This window comes from Colias croceus, chromosome 22, assembly GCF_905220415.1.
Source record: "Colias croceus chromosome 22, ilColCroc2.1".
In the NCBI taxonomy this organism is placed as follows: Eukaryota; Metazoa; Arthropoda; class Insecta; order Lepidoptera; family Pieridae; genus Colias; species Colias croceus.
The window spans coordinates 6,326,717-6,353,703 of NC_059558.1; the positions used below are offsets into that span (position 1 = coordinate 6,326,717).

At 33.4% G+C, this 26,987-nt stretch overlaps 1 protein-coding gene across 2 annotated transcripts; it reads left to right on the forward strand.

Annotated features, from left to right (window-relative positions):
- The first annotated feature begins 78 nt into the window (after positions 1–78).
- LOC123702033 (protein DEK) lies at positions 79–26,987 on the forward strand. 2 transcript variants are annotated; one of them, XM_045649692.1, is made up of 17 exons: positions 79–208; positions 2,321–2,456; positions 11,378–11,478; positions 12,690–12,794; positions 13,003–13,103; positions 13,507–13,645; positions 13,987–14,115; positions 15,960–16,122; positions 16,765–16,926; positions 18,130–18,215; positions 19,294–19,461; positions 20,252–20,368; positions 20,762–20,873; positions 21,883–22,055; positions 22,819–22,971; positions 23,641–23,809; positions 24,080–26,987. In XM_045649692.1, exons 1-16 carry the CDS (start codon positions 167–169, stop codon positions 23,647–23,649), a joined length of 1,896 nt encoding a protein of 631 aa, XP_045505648.1. In that variant the 5' UTR covers positions 79–166; the 3' UTR covers positions 23,650–23,809; positions 24,080–26,987. The 2 variants fall into 2 exon arrangements, with proteins under 2 accessions (XP_045505648.1, XP_045505649.1); XM_045649693.1 differs by having other exon boundaries at positions 2,321–2,390.

Below are 26,987 nucleotides of genomic sequence, written 5' to 3' on the forward strand. Positions count from 1 at the left end.
CAATACTTTGCATTTATGAGAATAAAACTTTCAAGACATAAAACTGCATGTGCATTATTCTTGTGAAACAGAACGCAAACTTTTTTCTATGTTGTGGGTGCGTGCATTTGTATTGTCCGGTGTTTGAAGACGCTTGGAATTCGCTTTCAATTTCTTCGTAGGAAAAATGTCGGGTGATACCGATAAAGCAAAAATCAGTGATAATCAGGTATAGTTGTGTAATTTGATATTGTTATAATTTTCTTTATATTTGTGTGAATGTACTGAGGACTATTCAAGCTGTGAAGTGATGTTATTTCCGTGTTATATCACAAATGTTTGCCTGCGTCTCAACATGGCTGACAGAACGTTTGCTTCCCGCGAAACGCGGGAACTGCGCCACGGAGGGTTGTGAATTTAGTCAATAATGTCGATTAAAAACTGCAAATGCAGTATTAATCAGTTATCGAAACTGATTCTAATGGGATAATTTTCAGTATTTCGCTTATTTTACTACCCCCGCCCCTTTGCATTTGGCTGCAGGGTCTTTGTTAAATGTGCACGATATATATGACATTGATAGGAAATCCGCATGACCTTGATATTTTATTTCTTGCGAAATTTCTATTCAAAGGCATCGTGATCCGTTGTTATTACACTGGCGCGCGAGTTCGCGCCTTCTTATTTTCGTTCCATACGCGCCGACCAATGTAAATAAAAAGTAGGACAGTTCTGCGAGCCCTTTGCATTCGATCCCTATACTTTTTCTAGTCGTAATTTTGCGTCTCATCTATTGAAGCGAAATTGCTGCGCATTTAGCAATATTTTGGTAACTATTGATGAATTTGTGAAATGACCTTTACATTTAGATATTTATTTCGATTATGCATATAGTTGCTATGTACACATGTATATATGTATTCTACATAGAGAACACGGTAGTATAGATTTCTACAATCTTGAACTATCAGTCTTATTGTGTTTGACATAAGGCTGAAAATTGAATGGCGCGAATATAACCAATGGATTTTACTAGACTTATACTGCCTTACTAACTGGATATTTCTGCACAGATATGAATTTCGAAATAGTATTGTGAATGTATAATTTTGACTATTTTCTGTTTTACTAATAAAACATTATTGGCAGTACCAAATTTTTTTCCAAATACAAAACATCACCTTGAATGATGAAATATATTTGCATAAAATAATCATTGGAAAACATCAACTAATTTGTTTAATACACTTTATCACTATAAAAAATAAAAAGGTATGACAGGTTGTTGGAATAGAAAACAACATCCTGTATAAAGAAAAAAATGTAATGTAGGAAATAGTCTTGAATATTGGTTTCATTATATTTCTCCGATGATGAACGTCAAAGAAACAGTTACATTTTTTGTTTTTGAATTTTTGTGTAAGAACTTATATAAATCCTCCACAAAAAAAAGTAAGTTCAAAGAACATATCCACATGACTATTCAACTTGTACTGTAATCATTTTATAAAATTGCATCGCAGCAATGATTTTATCTTAATAAACCTATTTATCAGAATGTAAATAAAATCCAAAGATATACAAAGCGTGACTAATGCAAATTTTTCAATATTCACAACAAAATTAATAAAAATGACCAAGATACTGTATTGAATGTATAACATGTTATATTTAAGACTTAGGAAGAAAATTGAAATATAGCAAAACATAACTTAGTACCATAAGTACTGTAAAAAAGACTAAACTAGTAGAATCTTGAAACCTGATACCTACTCCCAAAATAAAGATTTAGGACAAGACCTTGACACTGTTATGTAATTTAAACTTTCACTTTCAAACTTAATTGATTTTTAATAGACTGTACTTTTTTTGTAAAATGTAGTGTTTATGGTAAAAGATGAGAAATATTTGTGTGAATGTAAAATAAGTTTTCACTTTTTATTTGTTCATTAGAAAAAAATGTGTAATAAAAGTAATTCATATTGGATTCTTGGGGAATTATTGTAAATTAGTTCTACGCAAAAAATAAAGTACATATAGGTGGTTCTTTAGCTAGAATTTTATAGAAAATGCGTGATGTACTACATTATAGGTATACATACAAAAGAAAACCCTTTATTACAATATTCTGTTTGCATTATTAATTACTAATCTAACGAAGAACTTCATAATTAATTTATAATAATTTTAATATCATAAATATTATAAATCTGAAAACATGCATTTTTATAAATTATAACCAAAATATTACAATCACAACATAATAAAAGTGCAATTAACAAGCGGATTATTTAATTCCCTACATCCTAAACACCCATTAAACTGCAGACCATTTACACAGGATGAAGACAAAAAGTCTGGCGCGGGAGACGGTCAGACGACTGAAGACGAATCGTCGCAGGATTCCAAGGGTGAGTCGGCGGACGGGCAAGGTAACGCGACTGTAGATCAACCAGACAGCAAAGACCCGCCAGAAGGTCAGAACCAGAATGTTTTTATTTCAGACGTGATAAGTGTTCATCTACATCGCGACTAACCTGTGGGCAGCTGGAGGAAATTGCTTTGAATCATTATTTATTTTGTGGCAAAAAAAATATATTGTAGAACTCGTTTTTTTTTTCGAGCTATCAACTTTTATGTTCATGAATTAATTTTTTTTACTAAATATAAAAGATAATAAAAATGGACTTAATTTATACGAAAATATGAAAACGTGTTGAATATTAAAAATATAATGATTTAAAGTAATTTAACTCAAACATTGTGTTTCACTCTTGTCATTTTGTAATTCTGTTTTGTGTGGGTAAATGTGTATGGGATTCGACTGATTTATACATTCATCATCCGAAAAGGTAAGTTTCTAAATAATCTTCAATGTAATCGAAATACCTAATTATTACCTACATAATATGTTAAAAAAATAAAATACTTCTTACTCTCTATGCACGAAGTTAGTTATTCAGAAACCTTTAATGTATCTGCTTCAAAATTAAGCTTAAATTATTAAAAAAGCATAAAGTGTCCCTAACATATTAAAATTTCCTTTAAAAAATATGAGAGTAATAATAAATTATGTACATAAGTACATAATCTTAATTATTCCTCCTTTACTTTTGCTATTTTTTATCTTTATGCATAATAATATATATAAATCTCGTGTCACAATGTTTGTCCTCAATGGACTCCTAAACCACTTAACCGATTATAATAAAATTCGCACACCATGTGCAGTTTGATCCAACTTGAGAGATAGGATAGGTTTTATCCCGGAAATCCCACGGGAAAGGGAACTATGCGGGGTTTTCTCTGAAAACGCGGGCGAAGCCGCGGGCGGAAAGCTAGTATCTTCATAAATATAATCTATAAATATCATCTCGTACACAGCATGCTTACTGCACTTATTTTTGTGACTAACAATATCATAAATACCTACACTTATTTTGCATGTTCTTCTGTAATGCTTAATTAATTTTATTTCGTACATAGAAACGGAAATCAATTTTATCGCTATTAGTCTTCACTTTTTTTAATCAAACTGTATTGAACATAGAGTAGGCATTTTTCTTATATAAAATAGTAATCACTTGTAGGAATAATAATCATTATATAGAAGCCCTGATTAAAAAAAAATAATTAAACTGAAAATACTAAAGTTTTACCATTGCTTTGTAAACTTACAATAAACTTATCAATGAATTAAAATAATACAGTTTAAAATTGTCTCTTCACAAAATCCATATAATATTATAAATGCGAAAGTAACTCTGTCTGTCTGTCTGTTACTCAATCACGCCTAAACTACTGAACCAATTTGCATGAAATTTGGTATGGAGATATTTTGATACCCGAGAAAGGACATAGGCTACCTTTTATTGCGAAATATGTACCACTGGCGAAGCCGGGCGGACCACTAGTTCTCAATAAATATGAAAGCGTCCATTATCAAAAGCAAGCAGATAATACATCTGCCCCCTTAAATTTAATTAAATCAACGGAATATCAAGTGTCTACACGGTATCTAAGCGTTATCAGTCAAAGTTATTGTTGTGGCCACGTTATCAGCGATCTTCGCGACTCGCTTATTACTCGTATTTTTATTATTATAAATACTGATAAATTTGGCACTACATATATATATATTTTTTTGCATACATGTGCGGATTATGCTTTTTTTTGAGCGTAGGGAAAATGGTATCTTTTCGATTAGTGAACTAAATTTGCGAGTTGTAGATAATATTTTTTAGGTTGAATTTATCAGAATGCAAGGCATTGTTTTTATGTTATTAGTATAATGTAGGACTTAAAAATAATTGAATGTACTACACGTACTTTCATTTATTACTCAAAACTTAACCATTAACTTCGCGGTATTTCGAAGTCAAATAATTTTAGGACTTGCTTTTCCAGCTTTTCTACCCGAAAACAAAAAATATTGTATTTTATTAGTTCCACCATACCACATTACAGCTCTCGCGTGTATTTCCTACTTTGTCATGACTTATATTCTCTAGTCTAGAGTCTATCTACATGTAAACAGTAGGTTCATTTGAAATTCTTAAAACACAGGTAAAATTCTTTTATCTCCCCTTTTCCCGTTTCCCGTAAAGAAAGGTAAATTGCCAAGCATTGAGCGTTGACATACACGGAGGTTAATGCTCTAATTTGTCACGGCCGTATTATAATATAGCTATTCTTGCCCTAAACACGAATGAAAGCTCAAAAGACGTATTTAATCCTAAGTCCTAACTAGCCAAATTATTGTTTAGCCTGGTAACAGAGTTCTTAAATATTCCTTTTGTGTAGTGGATTACTCATTGCTAATTGCCTTTTTTTCTTCATTACTGTGAATAGTTTATGCGTTGTTTCCAACGGAAATCGGAAAGCTCTCCTAATACTATGGCTTGCATCAGTTTGTCTAACTCCAAGCCAAGCAACTACATACACTGATTTATTCGCTTCCTAAAAAATATTATGCCTGGGTTTTTTTGTGAGAACTTATATGTGATATTAAAATCAATATTCGACGTAACCTAATTCCTAATGCAAGTCCTTGTGTTATGTTTATAGCGACATTAAATTTTCACCTCACTTAAATTTGCAGTGATTTTAATAATAAAGGCACTGCGGAAGGTATGAGAAATCCTAGTTCTACCGTCTACATTTACTTAACTATTTATTGATGCCTTTGTCGATTAGGTAATTTTGCGACTAGCATTTCCAGAGAAAAAATATGTTGAACAAAAACTATCATACACCTATTAATTTCGAACTTTTATAAATGTCTGAAGACACTAATTTTTACACACACAGAAGTCCTACAACTAAAAGTTCTATACGAATAATTTTCATCTGAAAATACTCCCATAATATTAAGCGGTACAAAATGAACGCTTGGACCCTTTTACCTTTATATTAGAAATCGGATGTTGCTAAGGAAAACATGCTATTCTTATCTCGCTCTTTCGAAATAAATATTTCACCAATTAAACAAGGTATTATTGTCGTAATGGTATTCTATTATTTCTTCTATTATTTACGAATTCTAAGAACTCAAAATTATGTAGCTACTAAGATTTATCCCCATCTATTAAAGCATCATAATATGTGTTTCAAACAATGATCCGCGATAAAACCTTTATTCGACTAATCTGAATGAAAGAAGTATTATCGTAATGCGTGGAGGAAACACTTAAAATCTGCGGCAGGTACCTGAATAGGCTTCGAAGCTTCGTACTAACTAAAGATACAAAATAATTATCAAAATCAACATGTGTGAGCAGTCATGATGATAAATGCATTTTAATTGATAGTACAAAAAAGAAATAGTTACCTAACTAGTAAATCTTTTTACATATTATTACAAAATTTTAGATGATTTTTATTATATTTTTGTAGTAACCGGGCCGTTCTTCATTGAACCAAAATCAGTGTGAATGAAGTGATCTCTTTTCGCTCGCATTCATGAAATTCAATTCTGCGATGCCTTGTTTAATCTTTCTCCACTTTGTACGATTATACGTGGACTTGTAAATGCGTTTTATTGACTTGGACAGTGCAAATTATTTGAATTAAAACGATGTTTTTATTGCCAAAAGGTCTTTCGTCGGTTCAGTCGCAACTTTCTACTCATTGAGAATGATCTTATGTAGATTTAGTATAATATGATAAATGATAATGTTTTAATTCATCTGTACTAACTTTAATATCTATACATATAATAAAATCGTAGGAAAGTCAAAACTGTACATTGAATATTTTTTTAAAAGAATACATAATCCATGATCTATAATCGATATAGAAGCCAAAAACATAGTTTTTAGAATTTTTGTCTGTTTGTCTGTTTGTCGGTTTGTCTGTTTGTCTGTTTGTCTGTATATTTGTCCGAGCTAATCTCGAAAAGTACCGCATAGATTGACTTCAAATTTTGCATGAATATTACTAACAGGTCGGGTGAGGCTTTTATATACACATTATCATGCTATCACCTCCGGGGGAGGAGTTGTGAACCTTTATTTTTCTAACGTATTCCGTGTATTACACAGCGTACAATCTAAAGACTCATGTTTAAATGTTGTTTTTGGGTAAGCCACGCTATTATCTAGCTTTACACTATAAAAACTACGTCATTTACGTAATTTTGGCAGAGAAACAGTTTAATGAATCTTAGTAGTATAAAGACAAATTTGAAACAGCGCCATCTATGAGACTTCATTAAAATCAAATCAATTTACATATTTAACGCTTCTTGCAAATTTATAATTAAAAATTAAATAATATGATGTTGGTGGGGTTTTTAATTGTACTTATTTATTTAACTTTTTAACCCATGTCTTCCCAGAGTCCACTTCAGGTGCTTATATTTTATGTGAATATACTAAATAAAATTTTACAAGTGAGGGTAGATGTTTATTATTTGATGTCAAACAAGACACCATTAACAGTTAATTGTGACATTTTAAAAAATCCTTCTTGCGTTCCCACAAAAGGTAAGTTGTAGCTTTTATATTTATTCCTTATACATAATTAATTATATAGTTAGACTCATGTTTTTAATTAGAATTGAAGTTACGACAAAATAAGAAAATGATGAAATTTTATTTCTATGTATAACTTTTACAAGACTATATTATACGCCCAAAGAAGGTCACTTAAGTTCTTGATAGAATTTTATTTGTTAGTAGCTTTTTAATAAAATAAGGTAAAGTAATCTTTTCATTTTTTTTATTTACAGATTTAATGTTCATAAAAAATTAACGATTTGCGTGAGGATGTAGTAGAAATAGGTATCCTGGCGCGTGGTCAATTGTTGACTAAAGTTAATTTCCAACGTATGGTACAATCATTGGAAGAATCTTGGGTAATTTTAGAGGATATTTTTCGGGAATGAGAAAAGGGGCAGCCAACCACGTATCAGCGTGCGTGCGTGAGAATCTACCTACGTTTTAGTACCAAAAAAAATGTTATTTTGAAACGTAAATATTGCACTCACAACTACTGTACAAGTATGATTTTTATTCGTGCTTTACTTTTATCTGATTGTTTTATTATCGTTATGGCTTTCGCGGTACAGATAGTACTGGGATCAGAGTACATATTATTTATCAATTTAATATACGTACCACACCAAGTAAAATATTTACAATCATACCAAATGGATTAACACGGTATATACATAAGGCGGTCTTATCGCTTACTAGCGATCTCTTTAAAATTATCTCTCGAAGAATTATACTCATGATCCAGCAATTTTCAACCGAAAAAGAAGTTTTTCTGTAATTGGTAGTTGTTTCATTTATTTATTTTAAATACCTAATTTTACTTTTATATTTGCCCATTTGCATTACATTCAGCTTCCATAAAACTTATAAAAATTTTATGTTTATTTCTGTCTAATATAACTCTTTTTTAGATATAAATAACAAAAACAACTTTTTTATTAAAATTTAGTACCTTGGGAAGATATTATCTATGTGTTAATAGAACAATACATAAAGGAAGTTATGTAACGATTTTATACAATGAAAATATGTAAAAAAATATTAGCAGGTGTTATTATTAATAATTACACCTCGGGATCAATTTAAATTGATCCCGAACGCAAAACTGTAGTTAATTTTTTTTGTCATTTAGTGTTTAATTCATGTCAATTGGTTCATTAATAAAAAAATTATGATCATTTAAATAATCACGGCGAACATTTGCTAAGGCATTCATGTACAAGGTGTAATCGTTCAGTGTGTACAGGCGATTTTTTTTTTGTAAGTATTACAGATAACAAAAAACTTTAAACTGATATCGAAAGTACTTAATGTAATAATGGCCGTAATCATTTTTTTTAAATAAATCGAGAAATATAAAAAAAAATATCTTTAAACCCTTCAAGTACATATGAAATATGAATATCCCATATACATTTAATATGAAAGATTTTAGCTTTCTTTTTATTTTTTTGGTTGTCTGCTTTAATTACTTCGCAAATTTGAAGTGGCATTTTCCACGCTTTTTCCGGACATTTTCACGCATTTTCCGGACCATTTCACGCATTTTCCGGATATTTTCACGCATTTTCCGGGGATTTTCCAGGCATTTTCCAGGCATTTTCCACGCTTTTTCCGGATATTTTCCAGACATTTCCCAGACATTTTCCGAAGATTTTCCAGGCACTTTCCACGCTTTTCCCGGACATTTTTACGCATTTTCCGGATATTTTCCGGACATTTTCATGCATTTTCCGGATATTTTCCATATATTTCTCAGGCATTTCCCAGTCATTTTCCAGAAATTTCCCTGACATTTTCCGGGAATTTTCCAGGCATTTTCCACGCCTTTTCCGGCCATTTTCACGCATTTTTTGAATATTTTCCGGGCATTTTCTGGGCATCTCTCAGGCATTTTCCGGGGATTTTCCAGGCATTTTCCACGCTTTTCCCGAACATTTTCACGCATTTGCCGGATATTTTCCGGGTATTTCCCGGACATTTTCACACATTTTCCGGGGGATTTCCCAGATATTTTACAGGCATTTTCCGGATATCCCCGGAAAATGCCCCGGATTTCCGGAAAGTACGTAAGTTTTTTAGCTTAGATTAGTAATAAATTCTATTAACAATTCTATGAATTGTTTATGGTAGTACGTGTTTACTAAATAATTGTACGTAAAGTAGTTACTACTATGCAGTCGCTATTCCACGCGGACGAAGTCGCGGGCACAGCTAGTTTATAATACACGGAGACTCTGGATGTGTCCCTTCAATTGCTTTTCTAATAGAAATAAAAAAGGCATAAAATAAGGAACATAATCCTAGTAAAATAATGGTATGGGAAGAAAACATAATCCTAGTAGTATAGACTTACATAAGAAGAAAGGATAACGGTATTGTAGCGGCACTATCAAACAAAACGCTTAATTTTATAATCCATAATCATAATGATGATTACGCGTGTCATAGCTGTTTTAATAAAGGTTACCAACCTTTAACACGGTTTCTCAGATGCAGTTGCTAAACCAAACAATCTTTCGGGCGCGCGATGTTTTTACCGCTTTAACATTGTAAACGAAATATTATAAAGCTGAACAGTTTGGTTGTTTCAAATCGCTAATCTCATGCACAACTGGTCCAATTTGAAAAATTATTTCGGTGTTAGATAGCCCATTTATTAAGGGAGGCTAAAGGCATCGTGTTAAAACCAATAGGAGCGTAGCAATGCGGGTAAAACCACAGAGCACAGCTTTAATACTTATACATTTGTGTACATCTGGAATTCAAACAAAATAATATATCAAAGGAATTCATGGAATATAACTGTTCCCATTGGAGCTATCTAAATTTGGCAAATATTTATTTCTTACATCGTCTATAATTAGGGATTTCCACCTTTTGAGAGGTGGATGTTAAGTTGCCAGGGGAACATTCATCTTCATATTTTTTATTACGAACTTTTTAACTGGTACTCTTGTATAATTTATAATTTACAAAAAAATCTTCAATTTTAGAAATATTTTCCTAATAAGATTGCCAACGTATATGTTTCTATGCGACGCGACGACCTATATCAAGCTAAAACTTAGTTTCGTGGATATTTTTAATCCATAAACCAGTATGTTGAACCGACTTTGCATTTAGAACATCACGTGTTTACATCAAAACAGTACAATAATTGTGTAATTTCAAATCGAGACTTGAGTCACAGTTCAATCATGTAATTCGTAACGATATACCTAGTACTACCAAGCTTAGAGTACCAAACTAAGCCCAATTTGTCGTAAATTAAATTTACTACACTCGCCTCGTGATCTAAGTTACAATGGGTACGACGTCACATAACCAGTTTATCGTGAGCTATCCGGCTCGTGCGTTTACAACTTTTTATAAATACACATTACATAGCCACGGCCACGCTGATCCGCGTATGTTTAGCTTCGGGCCTCTGATATTAGCGTGATAATTTTTAGAGTGGCAGTCTAGTAAATTTGGTCAGTAGAAAAAAATGATTTTAGATTGCTAGGATATAATAGCTTAAAGGATTAAGATATGAATGGTGTAAGATTGTATCTAATCAAGTTTCATGCTTGCATTTTAATTGATTTCATGATTGTAAAAAATCATGAATTTAATGAATTCATTTTCCATGTTCAAATATATGTATGTAATATTTGCGTCGTTTATATATATTTGCGACAGCAATACATAATACGTATTTTGCAAATTGGTTGGTTCTTTTAAAAGTATAAACTGTGTTTTCAATTTAAAATTTGACCTATTCTGTGTAGGTCATGCTCTTATCATTTACAAAGTTAATGCGATATTTATAATGATACCTGTTACACGTAAACAATTAATTTAATTGGAAATGAAAAAGTAGACTTAGATAATAAATAGTACTGAAAGTTCTAGTTTCAGAAAGTTAGTGATAAGTTCCATTTAATGAAAAATATTAAAAATATTATACAAAGTGATAAGACCGATGTAGTACTCATCATTTTCCTGATTCCTTATGAATATAAGAGTATATTATAAATTTTCTGTTTTTATATTGACTGCATTTTTTCCTACACCCGTTGGATTTCCCCACCTAAAACTATTGTACCTAACTAACAAATTGATTTGCTTTATTGTGTGTCAATTTTGTGTTTGGTTTTGGTATCACTGAATCGCATGTATTTTAATTAAAAAAGTAATTTTTAATAAATTATTATTCATGTACTTATCCCTATTTGAATGATGAATATGCATTAATAAATCCAGAAAAAATCTCCCTCATCTTTAATAAATAAATAAATAAATAAAAATCTTTTGTCATCTTTTTATATTATTGACTATTTTGAGTCAAAATTTTGATTTAATAATAAAAAAGTTCTTTTGATTCTTATTTATATGATAATTTCTTTGTATAATAGGTGACGCAAAATCAACAACAGCAAACGGAAAAGAGGATGATGTAGGCGGTGAAGACTCTAAAGATGAAAAGGACTCCAAACCGGATGTAGATTTGAAAAAGGTTTGCATCTTTCATTTATATTCAATCATTATAAACGTAGGTGTCATTTTATAACTAAAAATAAGAAGGGTAGAAGGTTGGTGTTCCCTGGTTGACCCGCTTCCGAAGACAAGATCATGGGAACCCTCTCATATATCTATAGTTCATATTTTATAAGCTACAACACTGCCAGGTTCATCAAAATTTGTTTAGCAGTTACGCGCAATTCAGTAAAAAGCATCCAAACTTAGTAACTTACTGTATTATTATATTTTAGTTCATCTCAAATATCTATTTGTTTGATAAAATCATCAACCGTCCATTTAAATTGTAGCGCGCCTTGTTTCGGTATTGTGATGTCGATTGAAACAATTAACATAATTGTCGCAGGTCCTTCAATAGATTAGAAATTTGTCTCTAGTAGTATTGTACCATTCCCCTTTTTAAATTACCTATTATCTGTTAATTAGTATATTGATTACTCTTTGTTTATGTGTAAGTGATTGTAATTTATAGTCTAGTAGTCAACACATGTTATTGCAATAACAATTAGTCATTAAGGTTTATAAAGTTAAATAAGTATTGTACCTATATTATTGTTATATGTGTTTGTGTTGCAAATAAAATAAAATAAAAAATAAAAATAAAATAACACAAATAAACACTTTGAACACAACAAAATTATGCAAGCAAATAATTCGCAATGTCAGATAAAGTTGAACACAATTTTGATGACAGTAAAATAATAATTTGATTTCACAAATACGCCGATTATGTTTCATAATAATCGTATTAACTAATATGTTATTGTAAATGATAATGAGCAAACAATGCATGCATATTATATAAATATGGTTTTATTGCTATGGTTATTTATTTAAATTAACTGAACGATTTTTATCGGATGTAAGTAAATGTGAAGTATTTTATGAATGGGACTCAATGTTCTCGGTTCTGTGAAAAGTATTTGTCTTTACATTTTAGCTTTTTAAGTTTTCACCAAAATAAATTTAAAAAATTAATAATTTTGGTTTGCTTTAGCCAAATGTTAAGAATGAACATTTAACAATCAATCCTGAAAATAAATCAGCTTAATGGGGCGCAATTACAATCACACGCCAACAAATTTTTCGAATCAAAACCGAAAATTTTGTCAATATTTTTAAAATATGTATGTAGACTAATAATTCTTGGTTAAAGGGAGTTAATTTTAAGTTGATTTAATTTAAAAGGAGGAAAATGGCGAAACTCATGATGAGGAGAATGACAAAGAAGACGTGAAGGAAAACGACAAGCCAGCTAAAAAGCCAGCGGCCAAGAAGAAACCTAAAAAAGAGGTATGTTAAAATGCGCATGTATCTTTAATTTTGTCTTATTTATACTGAAATTATATTTGTATTTGCCGTCAAATATAGTGTGAAAAAAACATCGTATAAATTATGTTATAAAATATAATAGTATTCAGAAAAGTTTTGTTTGTCAAAAAAAAATAATAATGTGCTGTATTGACAAGTTTTTTTATGATGTGTTTTTTTCGAAACAAAGGACACAGAAGAGGAAGATGAAGAGGATGAAGAAATGGATGAGGAGGAGGAGGAGGAAGGGGACGAGGGAGAGGAGGATGACGAGAAGAAACCTAAAGCCAAGTAAGATATCTTTGTATGATTGTATGTACATATAGAAAATACACTATTTCTATTGTTCATGTCATCACGCGTATTTGGCTAGATCGATTTGAGTCATGCTTTTGTTAGTGCCAGTGCCATGAAAGAGAGCTAGGTATTTGAAAATTTTTAAAACTAAACAAAATTGTATTATTGTTTTTCATGGAAAAATGTAATATTCATGTACCTAGTTAATATTTTTAAAAGATAACATTAATCTTGAAAGAAAGGGCAAATTTTAACATTATTAGTTATTAAACACACTATAAGATTTTTTATATATAACCTTCTCTATTTATGGATATCGTATGATAGGCATGTATTTGTTTGATTTAATCGTTATTAAAATACCATTTCCAATGTCTAATATCACACATGTGTATAGAGTAAAGAAGGCGGTAAAGAAGCCGAAGGACGGCGAGGATGAAGGCGAGGAGGATGAGGAGGGCGAAGAGGAGGGGGAGGAAGAAGAAGAGGAGGAGGAGGAGGAAGAGGAAGCGCCCAAACCGAAGCCCAAGAAAGAGGTAAGATATATGTATTATTATTTATTACTAGCTTTTTGCCTTCTTCATGGACTAAACTTTGAAAATCGGTGCAGTCGTCTTTGAGTGTATCGGAAAAGGACAGAGGCAGTAGAGAAAGTTATTTTAATGCCTAATATCACATTTTCATACACTATTTTGCCGGTTTTTTTAAATTCAGAGATTCAATGAAGTCTGTAATATTGTGAAATCTAATCTCTAGAAATCTAATAAATATAAAATAATATTTCGATAAAATCTAAAAACATATACGACGAAAAATGTAGGTAGAATTTTTTATTTCTGCTAAGTAACTAAGTCATTTATTGTTATATAATATCCAGCCAACAGAACCACCTGTACCATTGCCGGCCGGCAAGGGGATACCGCTCGGTCACATCAGCAACGTGGAGGTGTCTCTGTCGCGCTTCAAGACGCAGGACCAGAAGATATTGCACCAATATTTGTATGGGGTGAGATAGTACTGTATATTGATGTTCATATCACATGTTTTTAGGGTATTTGACTACTTTACTGTACTGTTTATTGTGCATCAAGTGATAGAGAATAAATGATATTGTTGTTATAAATCCATTTGATAGAATCTAGCATAATGTGTAAAAAAGTTTATAGTTGTATTGGGTATTGAATTTACAACAAAAGAATCAGTTAAAATATAAAAAAATACCTATGTGTCTTAGAGTATATATTACAATAGTATAGAGCGAGTGTATTGCACAAATTGCTTATTGCGCATCGTAGGCAGATGAGCTATAGATACTATATAGATGTGTGTGTGACAAATAGGGATGGGTAGGTATCAATTGCGTGTTGAACTGTCGATAAGTTATGTAAATAAATATGTATCATAAGTAAATTTTATGTTCAATAAGTTATTAAAGGAAAAATATACGAATAAAGTATAAATATGTAATTTTAAATTTGTCTACCAACTGAATAAAGTTTGTTTATTCCATTTGAATATTATATATGAAATTTTCTTGTATTAATTATAAGTACTTTAAAAAAATATGTTTAATTGGAATATCAGAAAAACGTGAGTACTTTTTAAATAATAAAGTTAATAAAATAAAAGATCAGGTTTAGTGCTATTTCTTTAATAATAAATCAAACCATAATAATAATGTTTTAAAAATGGTAAAAAATATTAAGAAATAATTAATAATTTAAAATGATAATATAATAAATAATATTAATAATTTTTTTATTTAATTTTATCCATTCTACTATCAAAATCTTCAAAATCAATTTAGCGGTTCAGAAAATATATCGTAACATTACATACTTTACATTTACATTCGCATTCATAATATTAGAAAGTGTATCATACAAAACACACCACAAATATATTAATAATACATTTTTAAAAGAGTTTTAAATTTTAAGTTAAATAAATAATTTGTTAAAATATAGTTCTTCTAGTAAACTTTATATCGAGTACAGCGTTGGTCAGGTCACATCACTACGATCACGGGGCGGCAGTGAGGCGCGCGAGCAAGCCTGCGCGTGTCCGCCTCTCACCTACCCTTCACCCCCGCGATGCTAGATTTATTTTCATAAAAATAAGTATAACAATCGACTTACTGATGGAATGTGATAGTGGATTTCAATTTTGTGTATTTTCTAGTATCGTTTTTGCAAGATAGAACAGCACATTTCACCATGTTTATTCGTAATATGAAAAAAAATCCAGAGCAACGCACTTCGTGAGCACTCAACCACGACTGCGAGCGCTCGCGGCGGGAACGTCGTGTTGTTCCCACCTGTGCCTACTGTTCCCACTTGGTTGTTCGCACTCTATATATAGTATATATACTCTAAGCTATGTGTTTATTTAATATTATAATTAAGTAATGATGAAAGTTACGACATAAATTTTAGTGGGCATGAAAAAAGTGAAATGAAAATTCTCTTAAAACCATGGCAAATTTTTTAAAGTAAAAATTCTAACGAATTAAAATGTGTCTTATTAGTGTATATGATATAGTTACCACGGACATATGAATTGAATCCTTTTATGTATAGTTCTGCAAGTACAATCATTACTTATATACTCTTACTACCTGCTCCGCGCGGTTTCACTCCCGTGGCTCCACTCCTGTTGCCCGTAGCGTGATGAAATATAGCCTATAACCTTCCTCGATAAATGGGCTATCTAACACCGAAAGAATTTTTCAAATCTGACCAGTAGTTCCCGAGATTAGTGCATTCAAACAAACAAACTCTTCAGCTTTATAATATTAGTACAGATTCATCCCAAAAACATCTCAATAATGATGAAAATGTCTCCAAACAGCAACTATGCCTCGACCGCAACGTAAAGCGCAACATTAAGAAGTTCAAGGGCTACGAGTGGGCGATCGGCTCGGGCGACTACAAGGCCAAGCTGGAGGAAACAGCCAAGATGGAGCCCAAGCAGTTGCGTACCATGTGCGAGATGCTCGATCTGGATAAAAAAGGTAGGAGAGAAAAGTGATGTAGGGATTGTAGAAGAAAACAAAAAATTATCCCGATTTTTCGTGTTCTGCGTTATAGTTACTTAGTTAATTGTTATAAAGTGTTGATGAAGATAATCAAAATACAGATAAATGGGGCTTTAAAGTTATAAAAATCCATAAAATAATTTGTTTTTATGTGTATGTTCAATTATATCCATCATTTATAGCTTTGTCAAATATACCGTGCTATTAGAGCAAGCGCGCAAGATCAACTTTTGTCTCCGCAACTATTTTGTCTCTCCCATCAACTCTATGGGGAGTTGCGTCGCTACGTGCGCGTACTTTCTTACCTGCCCATAGAGTTGATGGGAGAGACAAAACAGTTGCGGAGACAAAAGTTGCTCTTGTGTGCTAGCTCTTAGCGCGCGTCAAAGCGTTAACTTGACGCCACGTCATGGCGTCGCGACGTGTTGTACTCAAGAAGCTTATATTTAATACACTGGAGATTACACTATGAAAGTTGACTTGTCACGGGAAGGTATGACCTTGAATGACGCCTGGTTGTTTTTTTGTCCCTTTCACACCTAACTTGGCAAGTTGGTGTGAAAGGGATGAATACACGCAAGCATCTTGTACATGTAATTAACCAATATATCTGTACAGGCGGTCCGTCGGAGCTGGCCGCGCGGCTAGTGGGGTTCCTGCAGTGCCCCACAGCGAACTCGCCGCACGCGCGCGGCGTGGCCCGCGCCCCGCCCGCCGCCGCGACCGCCACGCCGGGCGGCAGGCCGAGAAGATCCGCCGCCGTTAAGATACACAACCGAGGTATGTAGGCACTAATGTAGCGTTGTTTTTACTATTTATTCTGATATTCTGGGCGGAGACGAATCCAACAAATCCATAATTATAATGATGATGAGGAATGTTACAGAAGATTAATGTACGATTGTTATAATTCACAACAGCTGATAGTTTTAATAAGTGGTTATCACTAAAATGTGATGTTTTTAACAAGTGTTTGTGCGATAATAATTATATTTAAAACTTTGTAAGAACAAAGGGAACAACGTACTTGTCACAGTGATTTGACAGATTGATTATATATATAGATAACTCACTTATAAACTCACTCGTTCATTTATAAACTCACTCAGGCACTTCTAAACTCACTCAGTCACTTATAAACTCACGCAGCCACATATAAACTCACTCAGCTGCTTATAAACTCACGCAGCTACTTATAAACTCACGCAGCTGCTTATAAACTTACTCAGCTGCTTATAAACTCACGCAGACACTTATAAACTCTCTAAGGCACTTATAAACTCACTCAGTCACTTATAAACTCACTCAGGCACTAATAAACTCACTCAGCTGCTTATAAACTCACGCAGCTGCTTATAAACTCACGCAGCTGCTTATAAACTCACTCGTTTACTTATAAACTCACTCGTTTACTTATAAACTCACTCAAGAAATACTCACGCAGACACTTATAAACTCACTCAGCTGCTTATAAACTCACTCAGGCACTTCTTAACTCACTCAGTCATTTATAAACTCACGCAGCCACGTATAAACTCACTCAGCTGCTTATAAACTCACGCAGACACTTATAAACTCACTCAGACACTTATAAATTCAATAAGTACGTGAAGCAGCAGTTGAATAATTTCCATCCATTTCGGATTATACTAACTTATAGGAAGGACATAATAATATGTATCTCTTATCACAATTCCTTATAAGTAGATGATATTATTATAATTATAAGTAAAAAGGAGTAGAAGTAGATACATTGATAGAAAAATAAAAACGACGTGTGTCACTCGGGGACTGCCGCGGTAAAGCTATTGCATGCTATGCCTTCAAGCCACACCTCCGCCCGTCGGAGTGGGGAGCGTGAGGTTTTTTCGTTACGGAATTTCTCGATTCGGTCCCCGCGCTCAAGGCCTGCGATAGAAGCTGTGCAATAGCTTAAAAAAACAGTTTTATTTACTTTTCACACAATTACATTATTTTTGACAGGCTATTCAGATGAAGAGTATGAGACAGATCCAGAAACAAAAGTCAAAGGACCAAAACCGACTAATGAGGGTTCAGAGGATTCAGATGTAAGTATATATATTGCTTTTTTTTTGCAATACATTATTACGGTAAGGTATTTATTCTATGGGTCTGTACAATTTATTGTCTGTTACCTGAAATAAATGTTATAAAAAAAAAAAAAAAAAAAATTACCTTCATTATTTTATTGCTGAAAATAATGATCATGGCGATAATAAAAGGTAGAATACTTACTCAAAAATGTGTAATGCATATAATATAATTGTACGCCCGCCCTAATATAGGTTATGTACATCACATGAGCTATAAGAGTACTTGGATACCGAAACCGCGCAACCGTTAATTTTTTTTTAATAACATTTATTCCAGGTAGCTTACAAACTATATAGACCGATAGAATACATGTATAATTAGTTAATCGACCATTTTACCAGAGCTCGCGACGCGGCACACCTTGTGATCTATATTATTTGTATAAATTTATAATCTATACTTATATTATAAAGCTGAAGAGTTTGTTTGAACGCGCTTATCTCAAGAACTACTGTCGATTTGTGTTAGATAGATTGATTTATCGAGGAAGGCTATAGGCAATATATCATCACGCTAAGACAAACAGGAGTGGAGCCACGCGGGTGAAACCGCGGAGCGCATCTAGTTTATAATACACTAGCTTACCGCCCGCGGCTTCGCCCGCTTTGTCTAAAACCTAATAAAATATATACTAAAACTTTCCTCTTGAATCGCTCGATCTATTAAAAAAACCGCATCAAAATCTGTTGCGTAGTTTTAAAGATTTAAGCATACAAAGGGACATAGGGACAGAGAAAGCGACTTTGTTTTAGTGCTGATTTACACAGGGTCAGTAGATAAGTCAGAAAAACAGTTAAAGTCGCGTGAATTTCGGCGCCGCGACTGACTTTAACTGTTTACATAGACTTCAAGCCTCTGTACTGACTTCAAATCTGTTTACACAGGGTTTTTTTTCGGGTCAGCACTGATTTGCCTCGAATTTGTAGTTAGTTACTGACCCTGTGTAAATCAGCACTTATACTATGTATGTAGTGATATTTGTTAGTACAACTTAGTTGGTAAACTAGTGTTTAACTCGACAATTGTTCTCAGGGCTCGTTCAACCCGAGCGGTTCAGAGGCGGACTCTGACTTCGACCCGGAAGGCGGTGAGGGCGCGGGCGGGGCGGGCCGCAAGCGCAAGAGCAGCGGCCGCCGTCGCTCCGGGGGCAAGCCGGGACGCCGCGGGAAGAAGGGCAGGGGACGGCGTGCTAGCGGGAAGGTGTGACTATACAATATATTTAGTTTTTATACAGTGTGGAAATTTTCGCTGAGCCCTGGAGGGAAAGTACTTGATATACTGGAGATAGCAAATTTTGCTGAAAGGAAACATTCCTTTATTTTTAAATAAAAATAGAACTGCATTCAAAAAATTTCGAAAAATCACTTGTTTCGACACCTAACTAAAAATTAAATTCGTTTCTGTAAATCGACACAAATAGGTATTAAACTATTATTTCTACACAAATTTATCCGTAAAATATTAAATCTTTATGCTGGAGTACAAATGGGCCTTGATCAACGTATACGAAAAATTGTCCGTCTGTCAAGTAAACAACAAGCTTAAAGACAGAAACAAATTGAGCGAAAAAATAGCTCACAATAAGTTGTCATTACAGTAAAAAAATTCACACACGCCAAATTCATGATATGGCGTGATTGAAATTTAATTGGTGAACGTTTTCGTGAACGTAATATTTATTCTTGAAAATACATATCCTACTAATATTATAAATGCGAAAGTTTGTGAGGATGTGTGTGTGTGTGTTTGTTACTCTTTCACGCAAATTAAATTTAGCACACATACAGAGGGTAACTTGGATTGACACATAGGATAGGTTTCATCCCGGAAATCCCACGGTAACGGGAACTATGCGGGTTTTTCTTTCAAAACGCGGGCGAAGGGCGGGCGGAAAGCTTGTAGACCATAAAAAATCATTTTCGCTTTTAGATGTAACAATTTAAAATTCTAGTTCCATCCCTAAACCAATATAATATGTCTTATTCTATAGGCGGCGAGCAGAGGTCGCGGTCGCAAGGCAAAATCTGAAAGCGACGAAGAAAGCGACAAGTCGGAGAGCGAAAGCGATGGAGCCGGCGAGTCGGGCAGCGAGGGGGAGGAGTCTGATGTATGAAGTTTTACTATTATTTTTCATTATTGTATACCTAACAATACTTGACAATTTCTTATGGTAAAATGTTTTGGTTACAATCGAAAACACAAAAGTAAATTGTTAATTTCATAATTTTATGAATCATTTTTAGATGAATAATAAATCATAATATTCTAAATTTGTCTAGATTTGATATGTTTTAAATAGTGTTTCAGATCTATATTAAGATATAAGAGTTTGTTTGGACGCGCTAATATCAGGAACTAACGATTTGAAAAATTCTTTCGCTGTTATAGCTCATTTATCGAAGAAGGCAGGCTATTATGACATCACGCGCCAACAGGAGCGCAGCAATGCGGGTAAAACCGCGGGGCACAGCAAGAAATTAATAATTGTTTATATTACCAGGAGCCAAAGGCGAAGCGCGGCCGACCGGGTGCAGTAGCGAAGGGCCGCAAGGGCGCAGTCGCCAAGTCGCAGAAGGCCACGCCCGCCAAGCGGAAACCCGCCTCGCCGCCCGGTACTTATATTTCCTTATAAATTGTGTTTAACACTTTGTGAAAATAATTTTGTTTGAAATTGTTGATATTATATGAAAAAATGTGTGCGTGTACTAGTGTACACACGTAAGAAGTGAAACTTGATATGCAACTTTACAGAAATACATCGAATCACGCGTGGTAGGGATAAGAAAAAGATGGCGTGTAACGGAAAAATGTCACATGTAACGAAAAAATGTTACACTAAATTTTTTTCCAACCCCGATAAATAAGTTTCACTTCAAAAATTTTAATAAATGTGTGTTGCTTATGGTTGTTAAGATGGTCTTTAGTACAAAGAGGTCTGTCAAAAATTAACCATGCAAGCCTTTGTGGAGACAAGAAGTTTCAATTCTTTAATATTGCAAGAATCACCTAGATATTGCAAATCCATGGTATTAAAATAAATAGTTATGCAGTTCATATAATTGAAACAATTAGTTGTCATTTAATAATGTAATAAGGAAGAGAGCGCTGACTCCTGACATACAGGTGTTAACCTAGTTTGGAAGTCAGAGACTTCATTACCTACTAAAAAATGTAAAATGTAATTAATTTTTTTATTGAATTTGATATTTTGGTGTTATGGCATTTAAATGCTTTATAAATACGACGCGGGTACGAATCCCGCCTCGGCCTCGTGATCGAATTTTTTATAATTATAAAATTTACAGAGAATTTTTAACCGTCTTCAAAAAAAAGGAGGAGGTTATCAATTCGGCCGGTATGTTTTTTTTTATGTATGTACACCGATTACTCCGAGGTTTCTGAACCGATTTACGTGATTCTTTTTTTGTTCGATGCGGGATGGTGTCTAATTGGTCCCATAAAAATTTTATTCGGATAGGCCCAGTAGTTTTTATTTTATGAGCATTTTTGTCTTTAGGTATTTGTAAATGTTTCAAGTGCAAGTTTGAAGTCGGTTGTTTTTAACGCAGTTATCACTTGTTATTTAGTTATTTGTTTATATTTATTTATTCATCAAAACAGCAAAGAAGCGCGGCGCCAAGCCAGTAGGACGACCGGCTAAAAAGAGCAAGAAGGCTTCCTCTGAAGAGGAGTCCGGTGAAGGTAGCGAGGAGGAGGAGGAGCCCAGCGATGAGGAAGAGTCCAACGACGAGTCTGATACCCCTGCTGATAAGAAGGGGAAACGGCCGCCTACAGTACGTACATTACATTCTTTGATTTAGTTTAAAAAAAGGTGAGCTTCACCACACCGCCGTCGTCAAAATTATACAGGGTTAACGTTAGGATTTTATCAAGGAAAAACTCAAGAAATTTGCGCCAACAATCTTTATTTTCTAGTACGAATATGTTCTGGGAAAAAGCAGTGAATATTATTGTAATAACTTTGTGGATTACAGGTGAAAAATTATAAAAAAAATTGTATAGATGTATTAGGCTACGTAGGCTTCAAATATCGCATAACAATAAAACTATGGTAATGGTGATTATCATTTTATTCTCCGGGGAAGGCGATATAAAGTTGACGGATTTGACATTTTGTGCGAAGACAGGACCTACGTCTGTCGGGTCAGCTACATAGTTAATTATAAGTATGGATTGTAATCATAGATATAATAATAATATTCGTTTATTATTCGGTTATATTCGTTTTTCCAAGATTGAGAGGCGTACCTATCCATACTTAATATTATAAATGCGAAAGTAACTCTGTCTGTCTGTCTGTTACTCAATCACGCCTAAACTACTGAACCAATTTGCATGAAATTTGGTATGAAGATATTTTGATACCCGAGAAAGGACATAGGCTACCTTTTATTGCGAAATATGTACCACGGGTGAAGCTGGGGCGGACCCCTAGTATTCTATAAAATCAAATTTGTAAATTTTCACGAATTAACGCAATTTGAAAAAAATAACTTTTTAAAATTGTTTTTTTAAAATTGTCCACTCGTTGCATAGGACGAGGAGATAAAGAAGTACGTGAAGCAGATCTTGGAAGGCGCTAACCTGGAGCAGATCACGATGAAGACAGTGTGCAAGCAGGTGTACAGCCACTATCCGGACTTCGACCTCGCGCACAAGAAGGACTTCATCAAGGCGACCGTTAAGTCGGTCAGTATGCTAAGATAAAGATAGATCATCATCATCATCATCATTGTCAGCCTACACTTGTCCACTGCTGGACAGGCCTCAGTCATGGCGCAAACGCCTCAAGATAGATAAACAGTACTGATTATTAGCCCTGGATCTCTCGGGCTGTAGGGCTAAAGGAGTATCCTATATGAGTCTCCTGGTTCTTACTTCTTAGCTACCAATTAACTAACACGTCTTTTTTTTATTTAAACGATATATCGAAAAATACCATAATAATATCACTATGTAAAGAAATAGGGTAACTCAATGTGGGTCGTTAAACTTTATTTTAAAAAACAAGAATAATTTTTATAATAAAAAATTTGGTACGAGAAAGTTAACATTAAAAATGGCAACGGATGGTTACCACTTTTTTTCTATTATTTAATTATGTTTATATTATTTTGATGCTTTATTTCATACTAGCTTCCGCCCACGACTTTGTACGTGCATCCCCGTTTTTCCCCGTTCCCGCAAGAATTTCGGGAAATCCTTTCTTAGGGGACGCCTACGTTATGACATCTACCTGCATGCCAAATTTCAGACCGATACGTCCAGTGGTTTGGGCTGTGCGTTGATAGATCACTATATCAGTCACCTTTGAGTTTTATATATATAGATTAATTTATTATTCTCTTTTTGTTGCAGTGTATTTAAGATGTTAGGCGTAAGCGGAGTGTAGTCTACGTAGAGTTAACTATTACTATAGTTTTTATAAAGGACATATTATTACAATAATAATATATTACAAGAATATAATTTTTTTTTAAATATCCGCGATACAAGTGGAATGGATTTACGCCCGCTTTTTATTAAGGTAGATTGTTTTGTTTTGCTTTATTTTTGGTTGATTTGCATGTGTTTATAAGTTTGTTTTGCGAATTTTATGTATTATGTTTTTTTGTTGTAAATAAGAAATAATATTGATAAGTTAATTATTAAAAATAATATGTGTTAACTCATATTACAAATAATAACTATATTTTATCAAGTAAACTACTGATCGATTTTGGAATTAATGTGTCCATTTTGCTAAAAAATGTATGAAATTATCAATTTTAACAATATTTTCTATTAAAATCCACAGCTCATATCATCGTGAGCGACTCGGCCGCAACGCATAGTCAAGTAAGCTACAATTAGAGTAATTATACAATACATACATACATACATACGTGTAACGCGCGACGCTGTAGGCGCGACGCGTAGGCTAAGGAGCAAGGGTAGATGTACGCCTAAGTGTGGGACCCCGCTGCTTGTGGGACCTGGGACTTTGGACCTGGGACTTTGTACATGAGACTTTGTACATGGGACTTTGTACCTAGGACTTTGTACCTGGGACTTTGTACATGCGACTTTGTACCTGGGACTTTGTACATGTGACTTTGTACATGGGACTTTGTACCTGGGACTTTGTACATGGGACTTTGTACATGGGACTTCGGACTTGGTACCTAGTTCGGAGACTTTGATTTGATACCTAACTACAAAATTGCACTTTTAAATAGATTTTAACAATTACAAGATCAAGGTATTGATTTACAGTGTATAAGTTACACAGACCGTTTATTTTGTTAATCTGTTATCAAAATATGTACTAGTTTTCGTTCTGTTTAATGATGAATATCGTTGGATAGTGTATCATTAATTAATTTGAAAATAAATTTACAAACATTATTTTTTGTAAGAAATTTGTTGGTAAAATATATATAATGTAAAAGTCTCAGTTCAAAAAATCACAAGCAGTGGGAACTCAATTATCAAGGAAATAAATGTCTTAAGGATATTTTGTTTGTGCTATTTCTATGTTTTGTTGGACGATAGCTCGTGTCCCGAACGCAGGGGAAGTGTAAATAATAATATTTAGGCCTGATTTAATAAAATAATCGATTGATTTTAATTTTTTATATGACGGCGGACTTGTCGAGATAAAATTTTAAATGGGAAGGTTTTTTATTTATATTGTTTTGTGCATTAATTTCAAACGCAAAAAGACCGCAAATAAAATTGTGTATTATTCAATAAAAATCGGGCCTTTACACATTATTGCAACTTCGTGAGATGTGCGAGCGTTGTCTCTGTAGTGCATAGTTTTTTTAATGTGCTATTATCTATAGTATATAATTTACATATATATGTATCTATTATTACGAACATAGCTCGCACAACTCTGGGGTTTCCATCTCGTCAATAAAATATTTAAATGCTAAATAAATGGCTTAAAGTTTATCAGAGTCGGGACCAGTCTGTTTCCATGAGCTATCTCTTTGAATAAGTACATAATATTTTTACATTGTCTCGTTATTTCTTGATTAACTACATGTAAATGTTTGAACGCACTGTGTTCACTAGTTTTGCTGGTTTCACATATTTTTTTTTATTTCATTATTTGTATCAACTAAGAAACAACAATTGACGATTTTTACAAATAAATTTTATATGTGCCAAGTAATTGATCATTTTTTTAAATCGAAACATTCAATCGAATAGTGAAACTAGTATCATAAGTGTTTTCAATCAAGTGATGATTATTTTCCTATCGATATTGTACAAATATATTCGGAAGGCGCACAGGTGTGAAATTGTACCGACATCGTCCGCCATCGCCTGTGCTACGGGCTCTGTGGCCGGCGAGATCAGCACTATGTTTAGTGGCAACTATTTGTTAGAAAATCAATTTTTAAAATGTATTCCACAAAAAAAATATACATATGTATATTGTATAGATTTCGATGCTATCGATTTGTGTCAAATATGCTTAAAATAATAATTTTAACGTTTCCAAACGCATCGGTCTCGCCGGCTGTAGGGTCACGTGTATAAATTAATTTTAGAACGTTGTTAATTGATTTTTAATGGTGTGGATTGTAAGATTATTTTTTTAAGCTAGGCTATACTTCTACGCAATCTTAATACCGTGAGATACTATTCGTTTAAGTATCGATTAAGTGTACTTTAAGGTGTGTAAATATTACACGGGAGTGCAGAATTTTGAATAGATAACATCCCAAATTGACTATATTTTTTATTTAATTCCGCTTGTTTGCGTCAACCGTTCTCCGTATCCGACTTTGAACTCGTCTCGAGTTGAATATACATTTGTTTTTTACATTTTATCGTTTTCACTTTGACTGTTGTCTGTGCAATACGACATAAGTATGTGTTAGAATTAGATTCAATGTTGCAAAAGAGCTTATCTCTTTGTATGATATTGAACACTATTTTTCATTACAGTGTAATAATTATATGAATGTCTACGATGTAGAATAAAAATGGCACCGTATTCCGCAAATCACGACGTTTATGTCGCTATTGTGTATCACGCGAATTCCTGACGAACTCAGTATTTTCAATGAATGCAAAGAGGAGTGATTTTTATTCTATTCGGCAAACGATTACTGTGCGTAATCGAGTGTTTTATTTTTAGATCAGCCGTTACACTTAGGTGCTTTGGCATTTGATGTTTCGTTTTGTATTGCAACTTGTGGCCGAACTGTCGCTATGTCCGTGGGTTACGTAGGGTAAGGTTGGAGCGCTCCCCGACGCTGTAATGCCTCCAATAATAGACATATTTTTATGTCTGAATTTTTAGTCTATTGCGGAATGCATTGCCCGTTTCTGTCCGGTTTCTATATTCAATATAAGCGTTCTCACACTTAATTTTCCTAATATTGTTCAAAGAAAAATGTTTCAACGAATAGCATTAGGTAAATTTTGGGAGTAATACATTGTATGTAGTAACGGGCCAATAAATCTTTAAATGGTATTAAATTTTTTGTTCAATTTATCGCCGAGCCTCCGGGCGCGCCCCAACGTAATAATAAGATAGTAATAATCAACATTAAATGTGTATTTGTGAATTTAACCTTATTTTGGTTGACGTTACTTTATATTTGGTGTAAATGGCTGAGAAAGTAGCTGAGTAGTGACACGGAGTGATAGAGTGACTGGTTCCCTTTTACAATTGGAGTATAGAATAAAACGAATAAAACATT

Bases quoted from the DNA above. Each gene is read 5' to 3' on its own strand.
- LOC123702033 (XM_045649692.1), top strand. From the start codon at position 167: ATGTCGGGTGATACCGATAAAGCAAAAATCAGTGATAATCAG. The intron at 20,874-21,882 runs GTACTTATATTT...TCATCAAAACAG, and splicing joins GAAACCCGCCTCGCCGCCCG to CAAAGAAGCGCGGCGCCAAG. The intron at 22,056-22,818 runs GTACGTACATTA...CTCGTTGCATAG, and splicing joins AGGGGAAACGGCCGCCTACA to GACGAGGAGATAAAGAAGTA.